The following is a 27,572-nucleotide window of genomic DNA, read 5'->3' on the forward strand; positions in this document are numbered from 1 at the left end:
CCATGTTGGAACCAAAATAACCCATCATAAAACACACACATTTCCAATATATTGTATGATTAAGATTTAAGCCTTTCTTTATTTTCATTTCAATTATTGGAAGTCCCCAATGCAATGGCAAGTGAAGGCAAATTGTATCGTCACTGGCTTGAACTGCAGCACTTCTCTCATACAGAGAATATAGTGCTTGAAAAAGGATGGCCAATGTGATGGGGGAGTGATATGGGAATATTTTTTAAATTTACACTCAAACACATTTCAACAAGAAAAAATACAATATTTCTCCTCATTGCTGAAACATTGCTAGAATACTCAAATAGCTATAATACTAGAATACTAAAATAGTTCTGGTCTACCGGGGAGTATAAGATCGTGAGAATAATTTGCCAGTCAAATGCGTGAAGGGAATATTTCCAACTGCTCCTGTCTCCGCTCACCAAATGAGAGTAACCAAAACCCCAGACATAGAGGAGGAATTCTTTTGAAATTTGGTCTGCACTTTAAATGAGATGCGTGAACCTAGGAAGCTAAGTTTTCTATTTATGTCAGAACTGATTTAAGATGCAAGTGTTAGCCATTGAGAAGAGAATGAGCATGGTTTAGATAGGAAAAGAAAATGAGTGAAGGTCTAAATTCCGAGCTGCAATTTTTCTATTTTAAGTGAACCATTAATGTTCCATTTCTTGTCCAGTGTCACTTCACTTTGATACTGAGCAGATATCATGCACCAGACTTCAGGGACGGTTGGAAATGGATGGACATGTAATGCATTACCAGCTACAACCTACTGTCGGTTTTCTACAGGAAATAGCTTTTACCAAAAGCTTGTGCAATTACAATGTTCGACTTTTGCAAAGTTCCACTAGAAATTATTGCAGATCCACATAATATTTCAGTTATAAACATGACAAGGAGTTTTGAAGCAAGATTGAGTATTTAGTATCAGAATCAAGAAGTCATGTTGCAGCTTTATAGGACTTTATTGTGGCAATATTTTGAGTATTGTGTGGAGCTCTGTTGCCCTTTTACAAAAAAAGGATGTGGAGGCTTTGGAGAGGGTGCAGAAGAGTTTTAGCGGATTTGCCTGGATTAGAGTTTATGAACTATACAGAGAGGTTCGATAAACCTGAATTGTTTTTTCAGGAGCACCGAAGACTGAGGGGTGACCTGGGAAGAATGGATATGGTAGACAGTCACAACGTTTTCCCAGGGTGGAAATGTCAAAGACAAGGGGGTACAGCTTTAATGTGGGAGGGGCAACATATAAAGGTGATGTGTGGCGCGTTATTTATTTATTTTTACACAGTGAGTGGCGAGTGTCTAGATGTTGCCAGGGATGGTAGTGGAGGCTGATACAATTGTGACATTTAAGAGGCCTCTACATGCCTACAGGGATATGCAGAGAATAGAAGGATATGGATTACGTGTAGGCAGAGGAGATTAGTTTAACTTGGCATCATGTTCAGCATGGACATTGTGAATCAAAGGGCCTGCTCCTGCACTGTACTGTTCTGTTTGAAGATAAGAATTACACTCATGCATCTGCACAGACTATAATTTAACAAGGATCTGTACTATATAATAAAAATGAAACATTATTTATTTTCCTCTTAAACTTTCTGAACAAAGGATTTTACAGACTGAGAATGTTAATTCAAAGCAACCTGGAATATGTTATTGTATGCTTTCTCTTCCATAATGTAAATTATGATACATTATTCAAGTAAAAACATGAACATACAGGCAGAATCTGTGGAAGGACAGATAAAAATTAAACATTTTAAGTCAGTGACTTTCATTACAGATCAGAAAGGTGAATTTTAAGTCCTATGTTTCCCCATTCATTTTGGCTCCATGAAAAATGCTGGCCATAGCAACAGATTCTTTTCATTCAATATATTCATCCTGAAGGGGTTAGTTCAAACATTACAAGTGGGAGACTCCTTTCAATATTTATCTAAATGATTATTATTCAAGTATATAGTTTCGTTTAGAGATACAGCGCAGAAACAGGTCCCTCAACCCACCTAGTCCGCCCGACCAGCGATCCCCACACACTAATACCAATCTGCACACATACAAAGGACAACTTTCAATTTTACCAAGGCAATTAACCTATAAACCCATCTTTGGAGTGTGGGAGGAAACCGGAGATCCCAGAGAAAACCCATGTTTAGGAAAGAACTGCAGATGCTAGTTTAAATCGAAGGTAGACACAAAATGCTGGAGTAACTTATCGGGACAGACAGCATCTCTGGAGACAAAGAATGGGTGATGTTTCGGGGCGAGACCCTTCTTCAGACTGAGATTGCAGAAAACCCATGCAGGTCACGGGGAGAACGTGCAAACTCCATATAGGTAGCGCCTATGGTCAGGATCGTGAATGTCATGGTGCAGCTGTTAACATTGCTATCTTGCAGCTCTGCAACCTGGGTTTGATCGCGACCCCTGCTGTTCCTATGGAGTATGTTTGACCTACCTCAGACCATACCAGTGTCCTCCAGGTGTACAATTTTCCTCCCATATCCCAAGATAAATAAATTGGCCACTGTGAACTATCAGTAGTGTTGGGATGTGGCAAAACATTCAAAAGGGTGTTAGGCATGTGAAAGGGGATAAGTTGCAGGAAAATAAGAGAGAGAACGGATCTAATGGGATTGCAGTGCCGAGAGCCTGCATGGACACAATGGACCAAATTGCTTCCTTCCATGTTGTAACAAACAGCAAATAACAAGTCTCCTGCCCTGGAGCTTAGAAGGCCGAGAGGCATGTCCAGAAAGAGGCTTACAAATTCTTGAGAGGTATAGAAAGGATGAGTGGTCAAATTCTTTTCCCTGAAGTAAAGAATCGACAACAACAGGGCTCAGGTTTAAGGTGAGAGGGGAAAGATTTAAAAGAGACCTGAGGGGCAATTTCATCATGCAGAGGTTGTGTGTATATGGAAAGAGCTGCCAGAGGAAGATGTGCATATGGGTGCAATGGCAACTTTAAAAAGACATGTACATGGATGGGAAAGATTGAGAGGAATATGGGCCAAATTCAGGCAAATAGGACTAGCTCGGTTATAAATCTTGATTGGCATGGATGATTCCCAAAGCAAGCCTGTTTTCATGCTCCATGACTCAATGACTCAAATGTCAGGTGGATATTTTAACATACAGTCATGGACCTCATGATTAAGTTTCTATCACAATTTCAATATCTACACGCAAACACCTGCCCATTAAAAAATATGTTAACAAAGAAATCCTACCCCACAATATACCTTGTTTCACTCAATTTAAAATTCAATGATCAGAATCAATGCTGGGCATGGTTCATTGATCAAGAAACGAAACTATCTGCATGGAAGGCCAAATAAGCAGACAGTTTGCACTCAGGATGTCTACGGCATGGAATTATAAAATTGTTATGGGTTTGGACATGCTAGAGGCAGGAAACATGTTCCCGACGTTGGGGGAGTCCAGAACCTGGAGCCACAGTTTAAAAATAAGGGGTAAGCCATTTAGAACAGAGATGAGAAAACTTTTTCTCACAGAGAGTTGTGAGTCTGTGGAATTTTTTGCCTCAGAGGGCAGTGGAGGCCGGTTCTCTGGATACTTTCAAGAGAAAGCTAGATAGGGCTCTTAAAGATAGTGGAGTCAGGGAATATGGGGAGAAGGCAGGAATGGGGTACTGATTGGGGATGATCAGCCATGATCGCATTGAATGGCGGTGCTGGCTCGAAGGGCCGAATGGCCTACTCCTGCACCTATTGTCTATTGTCCATTGATTGCAAGGCTTTCGAGGGATGTAGGCCTCAGGCAGCTTAGTCTCAGGCTTGAAACACTCTGACAGAAGGCAGGGCTGAGGTCAAAGCCTCACGTTTTCCCAAAGTGTGTCAAAATATTGCAGCTGTTTAATTACTGCTGATGTTCAGAGATGTTTTGCAAGCTTATAAAAATAATTCACATAATGAAATTAAAAACATTGTTTGGAAATATCAAAATGATATATTATTCAAGTGATTAAAGTCCGTGCTCCCGTGACCGATTTGACTCGTGTACCATCAGAGGCAGATTTGTCTCACCATCAGAGTGGTGTAGTGTGACATCGATCAGAGTACTGAGGACAAGAGTTGGGTTGTCACATTATAGCTGTTGGTCAAGACATTGGTATAGCTACATTTGGAATAATGTGCATAGTTCTGATCACACTCCTGCACGAAGGATGTTATTAAACTTGAAAAGGTGCAAAAAGGATTCACATGGATATTACTGGGTCTGGAGGTTTGAATTATAAGGAGAGGATGGTTCTTTTTTTTCCTGGACTGAGGAGCCTTACTGACATTATATTCAATTATGAAGGGCATATATTTCAGGGACGTAAATTTTCCCTTTAAAAAAAATGATAATCTCATTGAAATTATGACAGAAGAGGATGAGGGCATTTAAGGCCTGGATCCTCTTAATTCCATTTTGATACCGAAGAGTTTAGGGTACTCAAAGGAGATGGATATTTATGATACAGGGTAGATCAAGTACAATGCACTGAAAGATGGAGAGATGTGTTTCTTACTTCAAAATGGTACATGAACATATGCTGTGAAGAAATTGGCCTCACAAAATGTAATGCATGCACTCTTTTCACAATAATTAAGACCCCTATTCCAGCTTCACATGAAATGCACAAAAACAGCAAGAACTGCAGCGTGACAGTCTGGTATTTCTGCTTTTATCCATCTTGGAAATAAAAAAATAAAAACCATAATAGAAATTGTTGAGATAATTCAAATGAAATAGAGACTGGAGTCTCCTTAAAATTAGATATTGCCCTTTTCTGCTCTATATAAGCTGATTTAGGGCTCCCTGCATGGAAGGTCTTTATTATTTTAAAATGTTTGCTGAAACAGTTTGGTAGGGGGATTCAGCAGGGTGGTGGAAGATGTGTTGGCAGGAGAGAGGGACGGTGACTGGGTGAGTGTGGTGCAGTGCTATGTGATATCCTTTAATGTGCAAAATGGACAATGTGTCATACACAAACAAATCATGAATCCCACAACTACAGTACAGATCAGTGTAGGGAGAATCCATTATTTCAAATGTAGTGGGAGAAATACAATATTTCCTGCACTGGGAGACATATTAAGGTGTTTACACCCATGCAACTGCATGCAGTTAAACTCAATCTGAACAGGGATATGAAATTGATCATAAGGTTGCAGTTGGATGATAGAGTAAATGAATGCATACAGTAGCCTATCTTCCAGGACACATCAACTAATATTTCCCAGGGATGTGCACAACAGTCTCATCTTTTCACCAGGTAGACACAAAATGCTGGAGTAACTCAGTGGGACAGGCAGCATCTCTGGAGAGAAGGAATGGGTGACGTTTCGGGTCGAGACCCTTCTTCAGATCATCTTTTCACCATAGTTATAAATGCTATTATTGAAGGAGTAGGCCAAATATCCAAGTTTACTGACAACAGTCCAGATAGGTGGTAAACTGGCATGGAGTAGATGATTGTAAAATAACATTATAGATTAGGTGAAGGGGCTAAACAATAGCAAATGAAAGTTGAATTTCAATATAGGTAACCAGAAGTCATCCAGATTGTACATAGGTTAGAAGGACTAGAGTATTCAAGACATGCACGCTATTGTGTTGCAAGGGTGTCATTAGCCGTGCACTGTATGTCAACAGACGTCATGGCTGTGCATTCAGTCACTTTGATGTGTGTATGTGTCATGTTATCAATGAAATGGTCACATTATTTGGTAACATTTCTAATTCCATATTACTTTCTGAACTCAGAATATGTCATAGCAGTGGAGAGGGCCAAAGGAGATTCACAAGCATGTTGTCTGCGATGGAGCATTTCAATTATGAGGAGAGACTAGGGAGGGTTGTTTTCCCTGGAGCACATGTTAAGAGGAGACATGATTGAGGTATAAAATTATGAGGGTATAGATAGGGAAGACTGCAGGAAACCTTTCCCCACATTAGAGATAGATAAAAATAAAGGACATAAATTTGGAATAAGAGCTAAGAGGCTCAGAAGGAGTCTGACTGGGACCTTTATCTTCCATAGAGTGGCAAGTACTTGGAATACCTGGCTTGAGGGAATGGTGGAGGCAGTCGCTGACAGCATTTAAGAAGTATCCAGTTAATGACTTCAATCACATACAAGGCAAATGCTGAAAGATGGAAATAAACCAAATGGGTGCCCACTGGTCGGAGCAGACATGGTGGGCTGCATGGTCTACTCTATTCCATACTGTATGACTATGATTATGACGTAGGCCGAATAGAACCTAGTCCATAGTTAAAATGAAATGTTTAGTTTAATTTAATTTTGTTTAATTTATTGTCACATGTACTGAGATACAGTTGAAAAGCTTTTTTTGTGGCATGCTATCCAGTCAGGTAAAACTATACATGATTACAATCAAGCTGTCCACAGTGTTCAGATGAAGGACAAAGGGAATAATGTTTATTCCCTATGTCCTATATCTATACAGGATAAAGTCAAGTAATGTCCAAGGGTCTCCAATGAGGTAGATGGTAGGCCAGGACCGCCCTCTAGTTGGTGATAGGATGGTTCAGTTGCCTGATAACAGCTGGGAAGAAACTGTTCCTGAATTTGGAGATATGTGTTTTCACATTTCTGTGTCTCTTGCCTGATGGATGAGGGGAGAAGTGGGAGTGTTCAAGGTGACACTCGTCCTTGATTATGCTGGTGGCTTTGCCGAAACAGCATGATGTGTAGATGGAGTCAATGGAAGGGAGGTTGGTGTGTGTGATGGTCTAGGCTGCATCCACAATTTCTTGCAATTTCTTGCGGTTTTGGATGGAGCTGTTGCCAAACCACGATGTGATGCATCCTCATAAAATGCTTTCTATGTATTTCTGCAGAAGTTAGTGAGAGTTGATGGGGATATGCCAAACTTCCTAATCCTTCTAAGAAAGTAGAGGCATTGGTGTGCTTTCTTAGCCATTAATTCAATATGGCTGATCCAGGATCTGTTCCTGAATGTTACTATAAATGCAGGGTTGTGAGAGCATAGCTTATCATTTGTGTCTGGAGGCAGAGACTTTATAAAACAAAAGTTTAAAGGAGATGAATGAACAGTCGTCAAAAATAAAATTAAAATAAATGGAGAAAGTGATGAGAAATAAAATTAGGATTGATAGACGCAGTTAAGAGGAGAAAATGCTTGCATAAGCTAGATGAAAAAAGTTCCTTATTTTGTGCTTAAGAAGGAACTGCTGATGCTGGAAAATTGAAGGAAATAGGGTCTGAAGAAGGGTTTCGGCCCGAAACGTTGCCTATTTCCTTCGCTCCATAGATGCTGCTGCACCAGCTGAGTTTCTCCAGCATTTTTGTGCACCTTCCTTATTTTGTGCCATTTTTTCTATTAAGCCATGAAAAGGAACGTACTTTATGTAGTGTACAGAACCTTGAAGTAGCCTCGTGGACTGCTGTACGGGCATAATTTAGCTTGATATATTTGATCATATATGCTCTATTGACTATTAATAACAAAGCATTTTAGACTAATTTAGTCAGTTTTCCCCAGAACTGTATTTTTCAATGTTCATAAAATCTTGTATTTATTGTTTCATCCATTATCTTGTAATGGAATGTTACAATGCTCTGTGTTGACAGGGATTCCATGTGATTGATGAAGGATGACATTTGTTATCAACACGAAAGGAGTCAGTACTGGGAAACAAACCATTTGGCCACATTTCTTGTGTCAGCATCAATTATTCTCTAGTAAAGTAGGTTACAGACCTGATACAGAGCACTTGAACAAATATGAAGTAAATAATTGAAGCCAGCTAGGATCTGCAGAGATGGTAATGTCTAAATAATGTAGTTGGATTTTATTTGAGTTCACTAAAATTGTGGTGAATAAGGAACTAAGGATTTTAATTGTGAGGACATCCAGAAGGGATTTAAAATGGTTCCACACAAGGAACTGCAAGCAAGAATGAAACTGTATATAATAGAAGACAACACAATAAACATGGGGAAATAGGAATATGAAATCTAATTGACAAGGTGAAACTAATGTTGTGGGGGATTATAAGGATGTGGACAGCTGGTTCAGTGCCTTACAAGATTTATCATGTCTATGTTAAAAGGACATATACAAATTTACAATCACAGAGTCATAGAGTGATACAGTGTTGAAACAGGCCCTTCGGCCCAACTTGCCTACACCGGCTAACATTTCCCAACGCCACTAGTCCCACCTGCCTGCGTTTGGTCCATATCCCTCCAAACTTGTCCTATCCATGTACCTATCCAACTGTTTCTTAAATGTTGGGATAGTCCCAGCCTCAACTACCTCCTCTGGCAGCTTGTTCCATACATCCACCACCCTTTGTGTGAAAGAGTTACCCCGCAGATTCCTATTAAATCTTTTCCCCTTCACCTTGAACCTATGTCCTCTGGTCCTCTAGCCTCCACTCTAAGCAAGAGACTCTGTGCATCTACCTGATGTATTCCTCTCTTGGTTTTATACACCTCGATAAGATCACCCCTCATCCTCCTGCGCTCTAAGGAATAGAGACCCAGCCTAATCAACCTCTCTCTATAGCGCAGACTCTCTAGTGCTGGCAATATCCTCGTAAATCTACTCTGAACCCTTTGAAGCTTGACAATATCTTTCCTATGACATGGTGCCCAAATCTGCAGGCAAAATTAAAGTTAAATGTCGTAGAAGGATGATGGGTACAGAAAATTGTGAAGCAACATTCTCGGATTAAGATAGTGTAGTAACTTGGAGAAGTTCAATGTGAGAAAGGGTGAAGACATCCAGTTATGACGGGTTAAATAGATTAGTGTTTCTCACAGATAATAAAAAGTGAAGGTATTCAGGTGAAGAAAAATGTAATGATCCTTATAACATACAGTAATTAACACACAGGATATACTATAATTAAAAATGCTTTAAAACAATCTTGTGGCCACCCCAATGATGTCTGTAATTGGATACTTTGCAGAACAGTAATGTCAAGCTTTATGTAAAACTCTGTAAGAAAACTGATAGTTTTAGTTTCAGCACAGGGTACACTTGCTCTCTTGCAAGCATTTGTAGCTGCTGGTATATAGCTTTGCAGATGCAATCTCTGCAGCCTGTTCTTAAAGGAATGCACAACATGTGAGCAGAACCCTCCCAGCTACAATAGAGTGTTACAACTAAACGTGTGGAAGTTGTTGCAACAATTGGAGAGTTTCTGAAACAATTCCCCTTGGATCAGAGCTATCTGGATAGCAGGTGAAAATGGAACCAATAGGAGGCATGCTGTATGTGCAAAACCCTTCAATGGTCCAATGGTATGTTATTGTCACATGTATTAGGTTCAGTGGAATTCCATTTTTGCATACAGTTCAGTAAAAATCCTGTTATACATGGCCACAATCATACTTAAGTACAAGAGCATAAAAAGAGTTGATTACACCGAGGCAGTGCATAAGAGTCGCCTTGTTTCTGGCAGCATTTTGTGAGATTCAGGTCCATTGTTGTTCACAAATTTTAACTTTGCCGTTCAATGCTGGCTAATTCTAGCAGGACATTGGCAGGGAAGTTTTTGTAACATCTGTAAGTTATTGGGGCAAATCCTCCAAAATTATGGAAGAACTCGGGGATAAGGACCTGGACATTTTTAAAATGGACATGCTGGCTGCAAAACCCCCCCCAAGGGATCACAGAAGAACAAGTTTAAAGCCTGTCTGTGGGCCTGAGCAGCCACATGACTATGCAAATGGTGAGAACATGAAAGGCCGGGACGGAGATAACGAGATTATCTTGGAAAGACAAAGGAAGGAACCGAGCCTAGCAGAGGGGGGTAAACAGCCCAGCAGCAAGACAATCACCATCGTAAATGGCCCATCCATCGGGAAAATGGGAGCCCATCCAGGTGATGGGATAACGATTAGGCTGTTGCATCGTGACATCAGCAAACCCATTATCATCATCGGAAGCCTATTGTTCATGCCAGATCGAAACTGGGAATCATCGAAAGACCCTTTTGTCCAGAGGACGACCTGGGAGTTTTCAAGGGAGAAACTCTCGGGTATAAAAAGCAGGAGGCAAGCAAGGGTTCTCTCTCTTTTTTCTGCTCTGTTGGACGGCTCCTGACCCTGCATCGATCTAGCTGTAAGTACCCTAGACGACCTGGTGAAGTTCCCGAAATAGGATAGAGGTTGAGAGAAGAAGGGGAAAAGTGGTGTATTTGTGATTAAAATTGTGTAAAGTAAGTTTTTACGACATGCCCGATAATTTTCTTTCCATAGTCTTAGTTTAAAGCATAAGTTTAGTATCATGTAGTGTTGGTGAGATTCAATTTCTCATTTGTTTAATAAAGCCTGTAAATTTTAGACTTGCTTTGAGTCCGTCTTGGTTTCTGTTTTCTCTCATCAGCACGCTCTGGTCAAGTCAACCTTTTTATCATATCCCATCATAATTCCGAGGTCTAGAACCCAGGGGAATCTCCCTTTTTTTGTATTCTCTCTTGAGAACCGCTCGAGTGGAGTGGTGGCCGTTTGACCCACCGACAAGGGAGAGAATCACTCAGGCAGTTGGGCCCGAAGTGGAGCAAAGGGAACCAAACCCCTACACACCTGAGCACAGTCCATGAATACTTGGCAAAGACAACAATATAAATTCTACCTGCTCCCATGGGCTGAAGGAAAAGTGGATGTGTTTATCGAACTTATTTATGGAATTTGGTGAACTCTGAGATGTTATAAACAAAACAGTATGCAGTGCTGTGCCTTGACAAAGTAGTCATTTCCATGGCTTCCCTGCATCTCTATTCTATCCCTTGCCCAATAAAGCTAACTATCGAATAAGCCATCTTTTAAACACCTCTCTGTCCTGCAGTCTTTCGAGATTTGTGGATGTGCAAACCAAGGTCCTTCTGTTCCTCTCATGCCTCATTTACTGTGCATTATAAACTTTTGGTTTCCCACGTCAAATGTATTATCTTTCACTTCAAGACCCAATTCCAATGTTCCATTCCTGCCCAAATGACCAAACCACCAAACCCAGGGACGGTTGGAGCAGCTGGTGCAGCGTCCGGGCGGTAGGTTCTAAAACCGAGCGCGGGGCTTTCTTCTCACACAGGCCCAGGAGCGGTTGGAGCGGCTGGTGCAGCGTTGCCCACTCTGCAACGTTCCATCACATGGAAAATAGGTGCAGGAGTAGACCATTCGGCCCTTTGAGCCTGCAACGTTCCACAAACATAGAAAATAGGTGCAGGAGTAGGCCATTCGGCCCTTTGAGCCTGCACCGCCAATCAATATGATCATGGCTGATCATCCAACTCAGTATCCCGTACCTGCCTTCTCTCCCCTTAGGCTGCCAGAAACAAGGGACTCCTGCACTACCTGCCTACTGCTACGCTGGCTAGTGGCCACCCATTCCCTTTCTGTCCGCTTAACTTTTACCTGTGGTGTGGCCAACTCACTGTACGTGCTATTCACGACTTTCTCAGCATCGTGGATGTTCCAGTATGAATTGTTAGTATCGTGGATGCTCCAGTATGAATGATATTGTTCATCCCAGTTTGGCAAAAGAATAAATCAGGGAAGGTAGTGCATCCGTGGATAACAAGGGAAATCAGGGATAGTATCAAAACAAAAGATGAAGCATACAAATTAGCCAGAAAAAGCAGCCTACCAGAGGACTGGGAGAAATTCAGTCCAGCAGAGGAGGACAAAGGGATTAATTAGGAAAGGGAAAGTAGATTATGAAAGAAAACCGGCAGGGAACATAAAAACTGACTGCAAAAGCTTTTGTAGATATGTGAAGAGAAAAAGATTAGTTAAAACAAATGTAGCTCCCTTGCAGTCAGAAACAGGTGAATTGATCATGTGGAACAAGGACATGGCAGACCAATTGAATAACTACTTTGGTTCTGTCTTCACTAAGGAAGACATAAATAATCTGCCGGAAATAGCAGGGGACCGGGGGTCAAATGAGATGGAGGAACTGAGTGAAATCCAGGTTAGCCAGAAAGTCGTGTTAGGTAAATTGAATGGATTAAAGGCCGATAAATCCCAGGGCCAGATAGGCTGCATCCCAGAGTACTTAAGGAAGTAGCCCCAGAAATAGGGGATGCATTAGTGATAACTTTTCAAAACTCTTTAGATTCTGGAGTAGTTCCTGAGGATTGGAAGGTAGCTAATGTAACCCCACTTTTTAAAAAGGGAGGGAGAGAGAAAACGGGGAATTGCAGACAATTTAGTCTAACATCGGTAGTGGGGAAACAGCTAGAGTCAGTTATTAAAGATGGAATAGCAGCACATTTGGAAAGTGGTGAAATCATTGGACAAAGTCAGCATGGATTTATGAATGGTAAATCATGTCTGACGAATCTTATAGAATTTTTCGAGGGTGTAACTAGTAGAGTGGATAAGGGGGAACTAGTGGATGTGTTATATCTGGACTTTCAGAAGGCTTTCCCACATAAGAGATTAGTATGCAAACTTAAAGCACACGGTATTAGGGGTTCAGTATTGATGTAGATAGAGAACTGGCTGGCAGACAGGAAGCAAAGAGTAGGAGTAAACGGGTCCTTTTCAGAATGGCAGGCAGTGACTAGTGGGGTACCGCAAGGCTCAGTGCTGGGACCCCAGCTATTTACAATATATATTAATGATTTGGACGAGGGAATTGAATGCAACATCTCCAAGTTTGCAGATGACACGAAGCTGGGGGGCAGTGTTAGCTGTGAGGAGGATGCTAGGAGGCTGCAAGGTGACTTGGATAGGTTGGGTGAGTGGGCAAATGCATGGCAGATGCAGTATAATGTGGATAAATGTGAGGTTATCCACTTTGGTGGCAAAAACAGGAAAGTAGACTAATATGTGAATGGTGGCCGATTAGGAAAAGGGGAGATGCAATGAGACCTGGGTGTCATGGTACAGTCATTAAAAGTAGGCATGCAGGTGCAGCAGGCAGTGAAGAAAGCGAATGGTATGTTAGCATTCATAGCAAAGGGATTTGAGTATAGGAGCTGGGTGGTCCTACTGCAGTTGTACAGGGCCTTGGTGAGACCACACCTGGAGTATAGCATACAGTTTTGGTCTCCTAATCTGAGGAAAGACATTCTTGCCATAGAGGGAGTACAGAGAAGGTTCACCAGACTGATTCCTGGGATTGCAGGAATTTCATATGAAGAACGACTGGATAGACTTGGCTTGTACTCGCTAGAATTTAGAAGATTGAGGGGGGATCTTATAGAAACTTACAAAATTCTTAAGGGGTTGGATAGGCTAGATGCAGGAAGATTGTTCCTGATGTTGGGGAAGTCCAGAACAAGGGGTCACAGGATAATGGGGAAGTCTTTTAGGACCGAGATGAGAATTTCTTTTTTCACACAGAGAGTGGTGAATCTGTGGAATTCTCTGCCACAGAAAGTAGTTGAGGCCAGTTCATTGGCTATATTTAAGAGGGAGTTAGATGTGGCCCTTATGGCTAAAGGGATGATCACGGGGTATGGAGAGAAGGCAGGTACAGGATACTGAGTTGGATGATCAGCCATTATCATATTGAATGGTGGTGCAGGCTCGAAGGGCCGAATGGCCTACTCCTACACCTATGTTTCCATGACCTGAAACATCGCCTGTCCATTCCCTCCACAAATGCTGCCTGAGCCACTGAGTTCCTCCAGCACATTGTTTTTTGCTTTAAATCTATTCGAATAGTTTTTAAATGTCTCTGATTAGGAGACATTTAAAAGTCTTTGACATGTGACAAGATTTCAATGGATAACTGATAATTCTGGTAGTGGGAGCTCAGAATACAACACTTGCCAAATACCTTCTCAGCACTGATGATTGCTGGCAATTGCAGGGGGTACTTGGGTCACCTCAATTATTTGATGCACATTTTGATAAAAGTTACAGGAGCTGACAAGGACCCTGAGAGCTGGTCCAGGCTGCAGTCTTGCGATATTCCAGAAGAATGCTAACAAGCATTCACAAGACTGCGGGCAAGCACAGTGCAGTTCTGTACATGCTTCGCCACAGCCTGTAGCCTTTACAAGTTGAAATAGCTTTACAAAGTACGAAGAATTTGCAGAATCATTCCAAGTCTTAAGAGAAATCAACCAGCCATCAACCTTTATGTGTCGGGTGATTTAAAAAAAAACCTTTGTGAGGTGAAGTCTTTTCAGCTTACATTTGGTCAGCTGTTTATATTTAATGAAGGGTGATAGTGGAGCTCCAAAACACCTACACTAGCACCCAATCTGCCTCCACAAATTCACCCACCAATTGTGAATAGGCACCACAAACGTCATTATGCAACTTTTAGGATTAAATAAAATGCTTACCAACAAATCCATTTTCTGAATCATTATGTAATGTAAAAGTTCAAATTTTCAAACAAAAGAGGACCAGGGAACCAAATGATCTCATACTGTATAAAATCCAAATGATATGAGACTTTTCTTCAGATATCTCTCCACTTTCTTTGATCAGATTCTGACATCAGAGTTGTACTACAACTCAAGAACATTTGACTGCCACTTTGGGGACAAATACTCCTTGCAGTTATTTCAATGTAGCGTTTTATTTCCTTTGTGCTTGAAATTATTGCATTTTGTATCTGGAACTGAGATAGCCCAAAATTACATAATTGAAGATCCTTTTAGCAATCAGAAAAGAGACTTTCTCTTTGCCAGTTTGTGTTCGACAGAAGGCTCATATTCCAAGCACGATGAAGGCAACACTCTTATCACTCATCTTTGATTCCACAAATAAACTTAAACTTATGGATATGTCATGGCATATGTCATAAGTATGCAAGAAGAGTTGCCAAAAAAGTACCAGATCAATTTGGTGATAGTATAATCAAATAAATAGTCACTAAAACAAAGTAATTTGGGAAAACTAAATTCCTGATTTTGAAATTTGTTGAACAAAATCTGAAAATGGGTGATAAAGATAGGAGACATTCAGTGCTAATATCTAATTTAACTGATAATTCTGCAGAGAAATGTACTATTTGAAGGACCTACATTCAGGTATCGATTCACCGTGTTCAGGAACATCAGGCACCACATGAGTGAAATCAGACATTCCTGGCTGGCTCACATTCTCATTGTCTGCAGAAGGTGGGTATTCTGGGGGAGGAGGAGGAATCATTAATTGGGGTGGATTACGTGGTTTGTCTGAGATTGACAATGTGCCTCTTGGAGGCTTTAGTGGCACTTGACATCCAGCAACACCTAGATAGGGGATGAAGTAGGGAGGTAAGTATGTTTGGGGTATATCATTGAAAGCTTCAAATGATCTAATGCAACATTTTCAATGTAAATATAAAACATTACAAAAATATATGTGAAGCTCTCAATATGAATTAAACATTAACTATACTTATATCATATGGGTATAATTTAAAAGAATGTCATCTGCATTTACATTAGATGTTAGTGGCGGCGCCTAACGGCAGCGACTCGACTACAGTCGTCTGTCTTTTTTTATTTTTGTCTTGTTAAATGTATGTCTTGAGTTAGTTTTTATTATTTTTTTTAGCTGTGTATATGTGGGGGGTGGTGGGGGGGGCTGTGGAGAAACCGTTTGAATCTCTTCCCTGTGCGGGGACCCGACTATTCCTTGTCGGGTCTCGGATGTCGTTGGGCCTAACATCGTGGAGCCGGCGGCGACCTCCGGCCGGGACTAACCAGAGCCTGCGGAACGGACATCGCGGAGCTGGCCAACTTCGGAGCGGGAAGAGCTGTGGTGGCGCGCGGCTGCGACCCGACTTTTGGAGTTCGGAGGCACCGGCCGCAGACCCGGTGGACGGGAACATCGGGAGCTCGCAGGTCCCTGGTGAGAGACCGCTTTTCCGAGCTCCGCAACGGCGACTTCTCCCGCTGGAATCGCGGGTTTAAGGACATGGAGCCGGGGCCTAACATCGCCCGGCGTGGCTTAAACGGCCTCAGGATTTACCATCGCCCGCCGGGGGCTTTAACATCAGAGCCCCAGTTCGCCTCGACACTGCAGTGGGACTGCTGGACCACGGGAGAAGGAACAAAGGGAAGAGATAAAGACTTTGCCTTCCATCACAGTGAGGAGATGTTGGAGACTCACTGTGATGGATGTTTATGTAAAACTGTGTTAAGTGTGGGTCTTGGATTGTGTTGTAATGTTAAACTGTAGAAATGATATTTCGTTCAAACCTAGGTTTGAATGACAATAAATTGCATTCTATTCTATTCTATACTGCGTAACCAATTGGGAGACAAATGTTTAGCTGGAGGATTGTGCAACGGTTTTGGGGATTTGTTTTGCGTATCAAAAATTTATGCTGCAGTTATGAATCAGCAGTTACAGAACTATCATTATTGTGCAGCAAATGTTTTATTGTATTCAAGTGAATTAAGGTACACTGAGAATTCAATCTTGGAAACGTATCTTAGGTAGACATTTTCACATTTTCCTAAAGCAGTGGTTCGAGTCAGATGCTTTTGTTTATGCAGCGTAACAGCATATTAAAATTAATAACTTTGTACTTGTTGCCGAGTGAAAATCCTGGGATTTCTTATCCATTAGCAGTGTCAGGATACCTTCACCACAAGGACTGCTGCCGTTCAAGACAGTGGCTTTCCACCACCTTTTTTGGGCAATTTGGGCCATAAATGCTGTTACAATAGACATTGGACAATAGACAATAGGTGCAGGAGTAGGCCATTCGGCCCTTCGAGCCAGCACCAATGCCCAGACCACAAAAATTAACAAAAAGATAAACCAGAAAAATGTGGTTTTGAGGTTAAAAGCAATTCCATATTTTGGTTCATTGAGACTGAATAAACTGGTAAATATTTCAATGTGTTTTAAAAACGTTTGTCACATGCTTCATTATAATTCTGTCCTTATAAAGATTTGCTGGTGCTCATACCCCCTGAAGCTTGACAACATCCAATGTACTCACACATCAGTGATTTGAAACTACAAAAATAATACAGCATTTGTAAAACATATTCTAAAAATTCAGAAACTATAGTAAAACTGGACCATTATACATGTTAATGGTTAACAAACTAACTAGAATGGAGTGTCATTGATTTAATTTTATTGCCTGATTTAACTGGTCTTGCTCTTTCAGAAAGGAAAACAATTTCACCAATTTGTTTTTCAATACTCTTAGACTCTTCAGAAACCATTAATATGCTTATATTTTCCATCCTGTGTACCAATATCTAGACAAAAAAATCAAATGTGACTGAGGAAATTACTTACACTCACCAATGGTATTGCTTCTATCAAATTCTGTTCTTTCCAACTTATTTTGGGTAGGTGGTGGGGCTGGAGCACGTCGTTTTTTCTGCCAAGAGTTTACTGATTCAGCACCAATCTGAAAATAAAACATAAAATGTAACCTCAAGTGTTCTTATATTGTGTTTCATCTAGTTTGAATTCCACACTTCCAATTTTAGTCCTGCTCTCAACCTAATAATAATTATAAAATATAGCAACGCACAAGTTCTTTATTATTCACCAACTGGCAAATTACAGTCAGTATTCAAATAAAGATTTCAATGCTCCAACGCCATCTTATATGAAACATATTGATTATCTTGATAATTTGAACTCTTTAGTGAGAGTTTTCCTTTAATGTCTATGACCTACCTAACCAAAATCAAACATTTGTCAAATGGGTTAGAAAAACAATATAAGCTTGGTACGACAGTACATCGTACAATGAACAAGCTGTGCCATCAAAAGTGTTAATCAGCTATTCAATTAAAAACAAACCAGACCACCCGTAAAGGGTCACATTACATGGTGAAGGACATCCTGAGAACTTGGATAGCTTGTCATAATTTATTTTGTTCCAAATGAAATGATGTAATGTACAAAAACTCTAACAGTTAAAATCATTTTTCATCAGCGTGGCTTATTGGAGCAGTTCTCAAGACATTTTGTCCAGACTTCAATAACCAGAACACTCTGGTCGCAAATCTCTTTTGAAAATGCAGTATTTAATCACCACTTGAATGTACGTCACAAATGCCTCATTGTCCAACCTGCCATTTGCAGAAATCTGGCTCCAAGAGTTGAAATAGCGACATGCACCCACAAACTTTAACAACTCTGTCAAACTACCGACTGAGCTTGACAGGCTGTCTTGAAGTATTCCTGTATCATACAGGTGTCTCCCATGTGAGCCATCACGCATGGAGGGAGGTACTAACATATGACCGCATCACTAGCACTTGCTGATAACTCCAACCAAAAAGACTGGGCTCACCATGTCACCTTATGTACTCAGAGGAAAAAACCATTCTACTGCACATGGTGTAAGACAGGAAAAATCCAAGACTTTTTCATGGTAACTGTAGTGTTGATGCTATTCTAGTATTACAACTCCATTTTTGCCGTGATGAATATAATGTACTTAAGGACATCTTAACCTTTCTGGAGCTAAAAATAGATGTTTTTATTCCAACTATAAATAGATGAGGGATATTTTGCTGTTGCTTGTTCTTTTAATATTCTTCTTTCTACATTTATTTCATTGAAATTCTCCTCTTGTGCACCCTCATCATGATTGTGGCAGACAGCCCAGTAAAGGGCCTGTCCCACTTTGCGATTTTTTCGACGGCTGCGAGCGTCAGTGACTGACGTCCGTAGTTGTACGACATACACAATGACGTATGCTGTCCTGCGGGTGACGCCCAGTTAGGGTTAGCATCAGGGTTAGCGCTAGGGCTAGAGTTAGGGCTAGGGTTAGGGTTAAGGCTAGGGCTAGGGTTAGAGTTAGGTCTAGGGTTAGGGTTTCCTCCCGCACTCCAATGGAGCACAGGTTTGTAGGTTGATAGGCTTGGTATAAGTATAAATTTTCCCTAGCGTGTGTGGGATAGTGTTAGTGTGCGGGGATCGCTGATTGGTGCGGACTCGGTGGGCCGAAGGGCACTGTATCTCTGAACTAAATGTGACATAGGGTCCCAGGTGTTGGACTCTAACCCCCAATGTTCTGCCCGCTCCTCATGGGAACTAAACTGTTGGCCACGAGTTGTCTCATAGGGCAGATCTCTCTTCCAATGGTCTCTCCAAACCCCTAGAGGCAGCGGGCTTTTCAACTGGGTGCAGGCAATATTATCAATGTACCAGTACCACCACCTGCTCCGGCCACTGAGTCTAAATACCCACCACCCATTTTGAAGCAAGGGGGGTGGGGGTCTGCATTTATCCCATAGTCAATGTTACTAAAACAGATGATGTGGCCTTGGTGCAGTACTATTAGTGGGATCTAGCTGTCACAGGCTGGGTCCACAAATGGAGGGCATCGGGGAAAGTGGGGGGGGGGGGGGGGGTTGGAGAATGGGAGAATGGAGGGAGAGGGGGAGAAGGGGATGTGAGGGGAGGGGAGGAGGAGGAAAAGAGAGAAGCGGAGCGAAGGGAGGAAGGGGGAGGAAGGGAAGAAGGGGAGTGGAGGGGAGAGGGGAGTTCAGTCTACACTCACTGAATACATCCCTGTGAAAAGTTAGAGATGGTGATTGGATCTGGAAGCGGACCAATACATCTGTAAATAAAACTGAACGACTCAGACATCTTTTCATTTGCACAATTGAATTTATTGTATTAATTTTAATATATTAATGTTTAAAAGCCATGCATTGAAGGAAGAATATTTTACAGCCCATCTGTGGTCCCTAACCCTAACCCTGCATCACCCGCAGGACAGTATATGTCAGCGTGTGACAGGGCGCACGGCATGATGAGGCACCCAGATGTCGCCCCTGGATTTTGAACATTCCAAAATCCAGAGAGGACAGGGAGACACCGCGGGTCACTACATGCGTCACGCTGCATCACGACCCGACCACGACGCGACAACCTCTTTACAGGCTGTCGCCGAAAATGTCGCCCAAGTGGGACAGGCCCTTAAGGTTGATACATGGCCATAACAGTGGCACACTTGAGCTAGGCGGGCTGTTCTGTATTGCGTGCTGTTTTGTATTGCGTGCTGTGCTACTTTTGAAAGCTACTGCGACTTCTATTATTTCTATTTTCATTTTGAAACTTGAGCACTTATTGGACTTTTTTTCCTGATTGTATGCCCCCAGCAGGAAGTCTTGTCCACTGCCTATACATATTAGAATTCATAAATGGAAATTCATGGGCAATGCACTTTCATTTTTCTGACGTACACAGCTGGTGGGCAAGGCTCTGTGTTCGTAATTGCATCATCTATATTTTCTGGTTCTGACCAGTGAATAAATATAAAAGGAATCATGAAGAAAACCCAACTCTTCCGCCCACTGGAGTTTCTGTGCCAACGACCCTGTTTCTTCTCAGGGTCTCACTCAGCCAAAAGCCTCCTGTTATTCAGCCATCCAGATGCTCCGAGACGTCTCGATGGAGTCTGGGTGGCTGCCTGCTAACACGATGTCTGGGAGTTTCCTCGTTCCCAATGGCACACTGAGTTACTGGTAAGTGTGCAGTCAGAGGGGTGCAGGCTGAGGGAGCAGCAAGCAAATCCAACCCGGACAGACACATTCCAACTGGAAATGAAGGCCCTAACTGCTCATTGAAGGGGGCAAGAGTTGAATATTCTGGCCCAAAGTCACATGTCACTCCACCACAAGAAAGAGAAAAGCAGAACATTCAGTTTACCCCAAGGCACATGTGCCTCAAAATCTATATTTTATTGGCCTTCAAGGCAGCCACAATATTATTTTCTCCACAGATAAAATTTGAATTAGTTGAAGTTGAGGCAGTAGAATCTTTTCCAATGAGAAGTCTCATTAAATTTTAACAAATCTTTCGACACATAAATCAGCCAGGCTTAAATAGTGATACCTATGACATAATAGACAATTTTAATTACAGTTCCAAAATGTATTTTGAGGTTTGGAAATTTTGGAATCTAGAACAAATCCTTCGGCTCGGTGTCTATGCTGAACATGGTGCCTTTATCTGCCTGCATATAATCCATATCTCTCCATCTCCTGCATATCCAAAAGTCTCTTAAATGTCACTCTCGTGTCTGCCTCCATCACCACGCCTGGCACTGTATTTCAGGCACCTATCACCCTCTGTGTAAAAATCTTGCACCACAAAACTCCTTTAAATTTTTCTACTCTCACATTAAGGCAATGCTTTCATATTTCCATCCTGGAAAAGGTTATTTATAATTTTATATACTTCAGCAACGAGTCCACATGACGAACCAATCAGTTAATATAACTGGCTGGTCCTGGTCCATTTGAACATTCCATCAAATTAGATATATCCCATATTATACCTAGAAAACAAGAAATATACGAAACAAACTGAATTCTGTCACACTTCACAAAATTTTGAAAACTTACGGTTAATTTACCATATTAAAGGAGCTGAATGAGGTATTATTTTACGGATATTTTTCTACACTTTCTAACTTTACAATCTCAATGATAGTCACGTTGGATAGAGTTCAGTGGGATTTGTTCACTAGATTGTTACATCAATTAGGATGGCACTCTTTATATGCTCAAAAAAGATTGGTAAAATTGGTCCCTGGTTCAGATTCCAAAAAAATACACATGATTTTTGTTTTGTGAACAAACTATTCTCTTGCCAAATAAGCGGGAAGCCAAAATCTAACAAAATAATACATCTTTCATTCACACATTTGTGTATCAAAACAATAGTACTTTAAGTCATTTATCATGGTTTACTGGTTCCTTTATGAAGAATTCAGATCTCAACAATCGTATTCAAGTAATTCTCCAACTAACCTTTAAAACTCTGACTTCCATTGAACAAATCAGCAGGAATGCCTCAATTATTTATGTTCCTGCTTTTCAGCACTTTTCACAAAATTAATCCTTATATTTTCAGCATTTTGGTTAATTAGTGGTTCTGAACCCAAATTAGGATTTTCATCGCCAAATGAATTTTTACAAAGCATAAGTCAGTTATAGTCTTCATAAGCTTACTGCATGACCTATTTCTGACAGTTCGGGATTTTAACCACAGAATAAAGAGAAACGCTAATGATTCTTAGGATGTACAAAAAATATGAAATGCCCCACTTTCCTGCTTTTGTAAAGAACTTTAACATATCTCCTTCTAAAGATATTAAAAAGGCAACCAAATGAGTACTCAAGTATCATGGCTTAAGAATGGGTGATGTGATGAACCACACTTGAAAAGACTATGGGCAATCCATTGCTGAAATGATAGGCAAATGTCAAAAGACTAAATGGCCACTTTGACAATAGCTGGGAAAATGCAGATATCAAGGATGAAGACTAATCAAAATTGGATTAAAGACTAAAATGAAACAAAAGTAGGTTGATGAGAAAAGAGTGAATGGACAGATGACAAGGTAATGTTTCAGTTACATAGGACTGCATCTAGAGTATTGTGTACAGCATGGTCTCCTTATATAAAAGATGGTGCTAATGCCTTGGAAGCCGGAAATCCTACTAGATTTTCTGAAAGTAGTCTGATTATCTTGTAAAAGTTGGATGTCAAGACTGGAGTTTGGAACAGTGAAAAGGGGCTTAAATGAAGCAAAAAAAGAGGTCTTGCTAAAGAGCATGCACGATGTTTGCTTATGTGGGCGATGATAAATCTGAGAGCTGGTTTTTTTTAAATGAGGGCTCTCCCTTTTAAATCATAGATGAAATGATTTATTTTCTCTAACCGGATTGAGAGTGTTTTGCAGCTCTCCTCCTGAAAGGATGGGGGAAGTAGCGTTTGAACAATTTTAAGGCAGGTAGATACTTGAAAAGCATGGGTGTGAGAGATTACCATAGACACAAGGAACTGCAGATGCTGGAATCTTGCGTAGAACACAATGTGCTGGAGCAGCAGGTCAGGCAGCATCTCTGGAGGACATGGATAGGCATCGTTTTAGCTCTGGGCCCTTCTTCAGACTGATTGCAGTGAGAGAGAGAGAAAGTTGGAAAAAGTTGGGGCAGGATAAAGCAAGTGATGTGGATACAGCAAAGGGTTATTTTTCATTGGCAGAAAGGTGAACAAGGGCTCGAAATGAAAAGGAGGCAAAAGGGAGACAAAAGGCAAGACACAAAATACTGGAGTAACTCAGCGGGTTAGGCAGCATCCCTGGAGAACATGGATAGGTGACATTTCAGTTCAGGACCTTCTTCCAGGTTGAAGAAGGGGCTCAACCTGAAATGTCACCTATCCATGTTCTCCAGGGATGTTGCCTGGCCCGCTGAATTAATCAAGCATTTTGTGTCCTTCCTTGGTAATCCAGCATCCTTGTTTCTACCGAACACAAAAGGGTGTAGATGAGAGAAGAGGAATGAAAGAATTGTGAAATGTACAGCATGAGGGCATGATATAGGTGGAAGGGGATTGGGGGGGTGGTGGGAAAGTGGTAGAACAGGTATGCACCAGATTCAAGAAAGAGAGGGTGAGGGGGGTGGAGAAGAAGAGAAAAAAATGAGGTGGGGTGTTATCTTAATTGGATAATTCAATGTTCATACCGTTAGTTTGTAAAAGATTGCTGCTGGCAATGCAACGATGTTACAATCAGATCAATCATAATCTTATTGAATGGTGGAGCTATTAGCTCTAGTTGCTGAGTACCCTAATCCTGCTCCTAATTTGTATCTACATCAAACAAACGGAAATACAAAATTAATGAATAAAAGTGAGAAATATGAGTAAAATATAAACCCATTGGTCCTAATATTTTTTAAGTTCAGGAATTGGAACTTTACGTTGGAACATTAAAAAGGTCACTTCAGAGCTGTCAGTTTAACGTTAATTATAAAGTACTTTCTGTACACAGCTATATAAGACAGGTTATAGTTTTTGCTAGATCTTCCAACTCTCTCTCTATATTTGGCAATTCATTCCTTTGGATGTGGTGTCTCCTCCACTTGGTTCCAACAATGGATGCAGTACTTGGGATAGACAAAACAAAGGTTTAGTTATTCATACAGTGCTTTCTCCTTATGCTATCCTATGCCTTTATGTTTGTAGTGCTGGCTCACAAAGTAACGAAGATCTGAGCTTTCGAAGTAACATTCAGATCTTCTTTTCCTTTCAGTAAGGCTTGTCCTTTGTTTTCAGGTGGGACTCATGCAGATGGGGTAACTTGCTCGATGCGGGCATGTGGGCCGAAGAGTCTGTTTCCATGCCGTATGACTAAATGACTAATTTATTCTCTAGTTTTCAAGAGTGAGTTACTGCAGATTTAGTTCTTAGGGCTAACGGAATCAAGGGAAAGGGGAAAAAGCAGGAACGGCGTACTGATTTTGGATGATCAGCCATGATCATACTGAATGGCGGTGCTAGCGCGATGGGCCAAATGGCCTACACCTACGCCTATTTTCTATGTTTCTATCGGCTTTATTTGCACAAATGCTTCATGTTCATTACTTGATTAAAGTCTCTCCTATAATCTGAATCTGTGTATATAGTTATTCATGGGCGGCCATAGTGGTAGTGTTGCTGCATTACAGCGCCTGAGACCAAGATCAATCCTGATGCCTTGACGTTTCCACGATGCATCTCTAAACTAAACTAAAAACTATTCCGAGATGGACAGACACTCAGATCATTCATCTCCCTTCTTCCTGATGCACTGTTTCCAGCCTATTCATCATTTATTTTAGATGTCCAATAATTATAATGTTTTTGTTTACACACCTTCTTACTTTTTAAAGCAGTAAAATGTTTTTTGTTGCTCAGAAAAAATTATTGCCAACGCAAGCTGGGTTAATTGTTTCACCCTTAGTTAAATATTGATTATCATCTCCCAACCTAAGAACAAAGTAGCCATTGTACTGTACATGCAGAAACAAAGCAATTGTTGTTAACGATATATCCATTTGGATAAAACAACATTCCTGTATCGACATTATTGTTGGCAGTGTGAATGATCAACCTAGACTATTAATCATCTTCTCAATCACAGTGTTAGTGTACAAACTGGCAAAACTATGAAGCGGTCAATGTATTTGAGCATCCTTTGGTGTCTACAATTTCTATCCCCCTTGTTCTGGAATGTTTTATAAGCCTTAAGAAACTATATGGCTCAGAATTAATACATTACAAAAGCAAAGCACCTTTACACCATTATAGCCCACATTGTAATGAATGCTCCTGTTTTTCAGACAATAATAAAGAATTTGACAATTGCTGGTATAGTTTCATTTGGCTTTTATTTTCTGGGACTTTCTCAGATCTTTGCTGCATTATTTGTTCTTTCTAAATGTAAACATTCATTATAAAAGGATTAAAGAGGTGGAGAAGGAATACTATTGACATTATGGTAGTGTGACATATGTATCCCATGTAAACTGCGATTAAGTAGTACAAACTTTTAAAGAACCTATGTTCATAATGTGAATATATGTTGAAATGGTTAGTTTTTCTTAAAGTCTTCATTAAATTTAGAAAGGACAAATAATCCTGCAAAGATCTAGAAAAGACCCTGAAAACAAAAGCCAAATGATATTCAAGTCAAAAATATATTCCTGGCATCACATTGACTATTTCAGGTATGATGAATGAAATGACATTCAAATAGTGCAACTTTGCACAGGAAACTATGTGTAAATATCGAGCCATTTAAATGTCGAAAATAGCTGAGATATCCTCCCTGTACTGGAACCCATTATGAATGGTCATTTCCACTGAGGAAGTTGTGCTGCAACACCAAACATTTCCACATGTATCAAACACTTGGACCAGAATGAACTAAGGATGTTTATTTCAGCTGAGGAGTGCACTTCCTCTGTAATGCAGAATGCAATGCAATCACCTTGGCTACCTATATTAAAAATAAATCTGGGTTAACATATGATGTTTCTATTAAAAAGTGTTCCAGATGGTTACCAGGTTTAAACTATACATGGCATGGATAATATTTTCATAAATGTTATTAAAATTAAAATGCCTATCAAATGTAGTAACATTTAGAATATGAAAAATGTTCATGCTTATTTCAACAAAAATGCCACCTAAATTATCTCCACAAAACAAAGGCTATGCATTTATAATTAATTTCTGAGCCAAGGTTTCTAATTTGCCTCCTGCATTCTGAAGGCATTGTCGGAATATCGTTCACAGGGCTGATTGTTGCTGCATTGTTTGACTAATCATTATTTACATAACAGGTTGGACACGGAGTAGCAGTAGACCTGCAATAGTAGCTAGGAATAGAGGCCTTCATCTGAATGTATCCTTATCTTTTAATTATAAATCTCTGATGTGGATGTGAGTGTGTGTGTGTGTGTGTGTGTGTGTGTGTGTGTGTGTGTGTGTGTGTGTGTGTGTGTGTGTGTGTTTATTTGTTTGTGTGCGATCACATCTACTCAAAGAAACGACGCACTAATGGTAAAATGTTTACATATTCCGGTAGAGATTTATCCCGCAAATCATTAAATAAAAATCTCATGCATTATTTCTCAAGTTATTTATAAAAATGTTCACAAATCTCAAATAACTTAGAAAATAAACGAGATGGTCTAGCTGATGACATCACAATGGATCTGCCTGCCTGCCTCTGCTCATGCTGCGAGTGATGTCACCCCTGTTCTGTCTTCTGTACTTCTTGGCTACTTAACTTACACTTCTTTAAATTTGTCACTTAGCGTTTTTAAACTGTTGCTTAGGTCGTGCTGCGCGCTCCGCTGGGCTCCTTGAAGTTCTAGAACATGACGGCGGCGGTCGTTATTGGCGCGCGGGTGAGGGTGCGGGCATTAAAATGCTGCTCATGTCATGCTGCGTGCTCCGCTGGGCTCCTTGAAGTTCTACAACATGGCGGCGGCTGTTATCGCCGCAAGAGCGCGGGGCAGCGTGATGGGAAGGTGACCGTGGTGGCCATTACTCCCTCTGGGAGAGGCCGTCTATGGAGACCTGCGATTCCTCTGTCAATCGCAGGGACTCGGGGAATTGTGAAACCTTTTCCTCGCTGGTGAAACCCGATCCCACCTGGCGAACTCTGGCCGCGGGTGGGTGGGCTTCCCCTCGCGGAAGCAACAATCGGCTGGCCCTCCGCTGCTTTTGACCGTCCTCAGATCGCTCTGGGCCTCGCTCGGGTCCACGCCCGCCCGCAGCCACGCCCACCCTAGCTCCTGGTGGGGAGGCTGCTGCTCTACGAACTGAGTTACGGGTGCTGCTTCTACTCCCTCCCCCTCCCTCTCAACCCCCTCCCTGGGGCAGAGAAAGAGAGAGAGGGAGGGTGTTACTGCAGAAGGAACTAGCTGCTAATCACGGCCTACGCGATGTACCGTAATTCCAGTGATCCACGTGATACCGTGGTTAAGTTGAACAAAAACTGATTTATTTCCAAACATGTTCAAAACTTACATGCACGGTCAGAAATGATAAAACACGGTAAAACATGGTCCGACACGATAAGAAAACCGTGTGACTCCACAGCTAGTTCTATGATTCTCACTCTGATTCTGTATTTTTACAGCACACCAGACAGAAGTATAAATGAGGAGCGCCCTCTACAGGACATACTATACATATATCAAACATGATAAACCAGTCTGTTCTAGGCACAACAATGCAACAAAAAACAGTAATTAAACATTATTATACTCACTAAATATGCTTATTCTGGTAATAGAATAAAAATA

General features: G+C 41.1%; 1 protein-coding gene across 11 annotated transcripts in view; it reads right to left on the minus strand.

Annotated features, from left to right (window-relative positions):
• cobl (cordon-bleu WH2 repeat protein) overlaps nt 1-27,572 on the minus strand; it is a 255,373-nt gene that overhangs the window by 61,557 nt on the left and 166,244 nt on the right. For 8 of the 11 annotated variants that reach the window (XM_033050042.1, XM_033050014.1, XM_033050048.1 and 5 more), the window contains 2 exons: nt 17,254-17,362; nt 15,024-15,233 (listed from right to left, as the gene is read on the minus strand). In XM_033050042.1, coding sequence (XP_032905933.1) covers nt 15,024-15,233; nt 17,254-17,362 — 319 coding nt within the window. Of the gene's footprint in view, nt 1-15,023; nt 15,234-17,247; nt 17,363-27,572 lie in introns of all 11 variants that reach the window. The other 3 variants (XM_033050073.1, XM_033050063.1, XM_033050056.1) reach the window with 2 other exon arrangements.

Source organism: Amblyraja radiata, chromosome 2, assembly GCF_010909765.2.
Source record: "Amblyraja radiata isolate CabotCenter1 chromosome 2, sAmbRad1.1.pri, whole genome shotgun sequence".
Lineage (NCBI taxonomy): Eukaryota > Metazoa > Chordata > Chondrichthyes > Rajiformes > Rajidae > Amblyraja > Amblyraja radiata.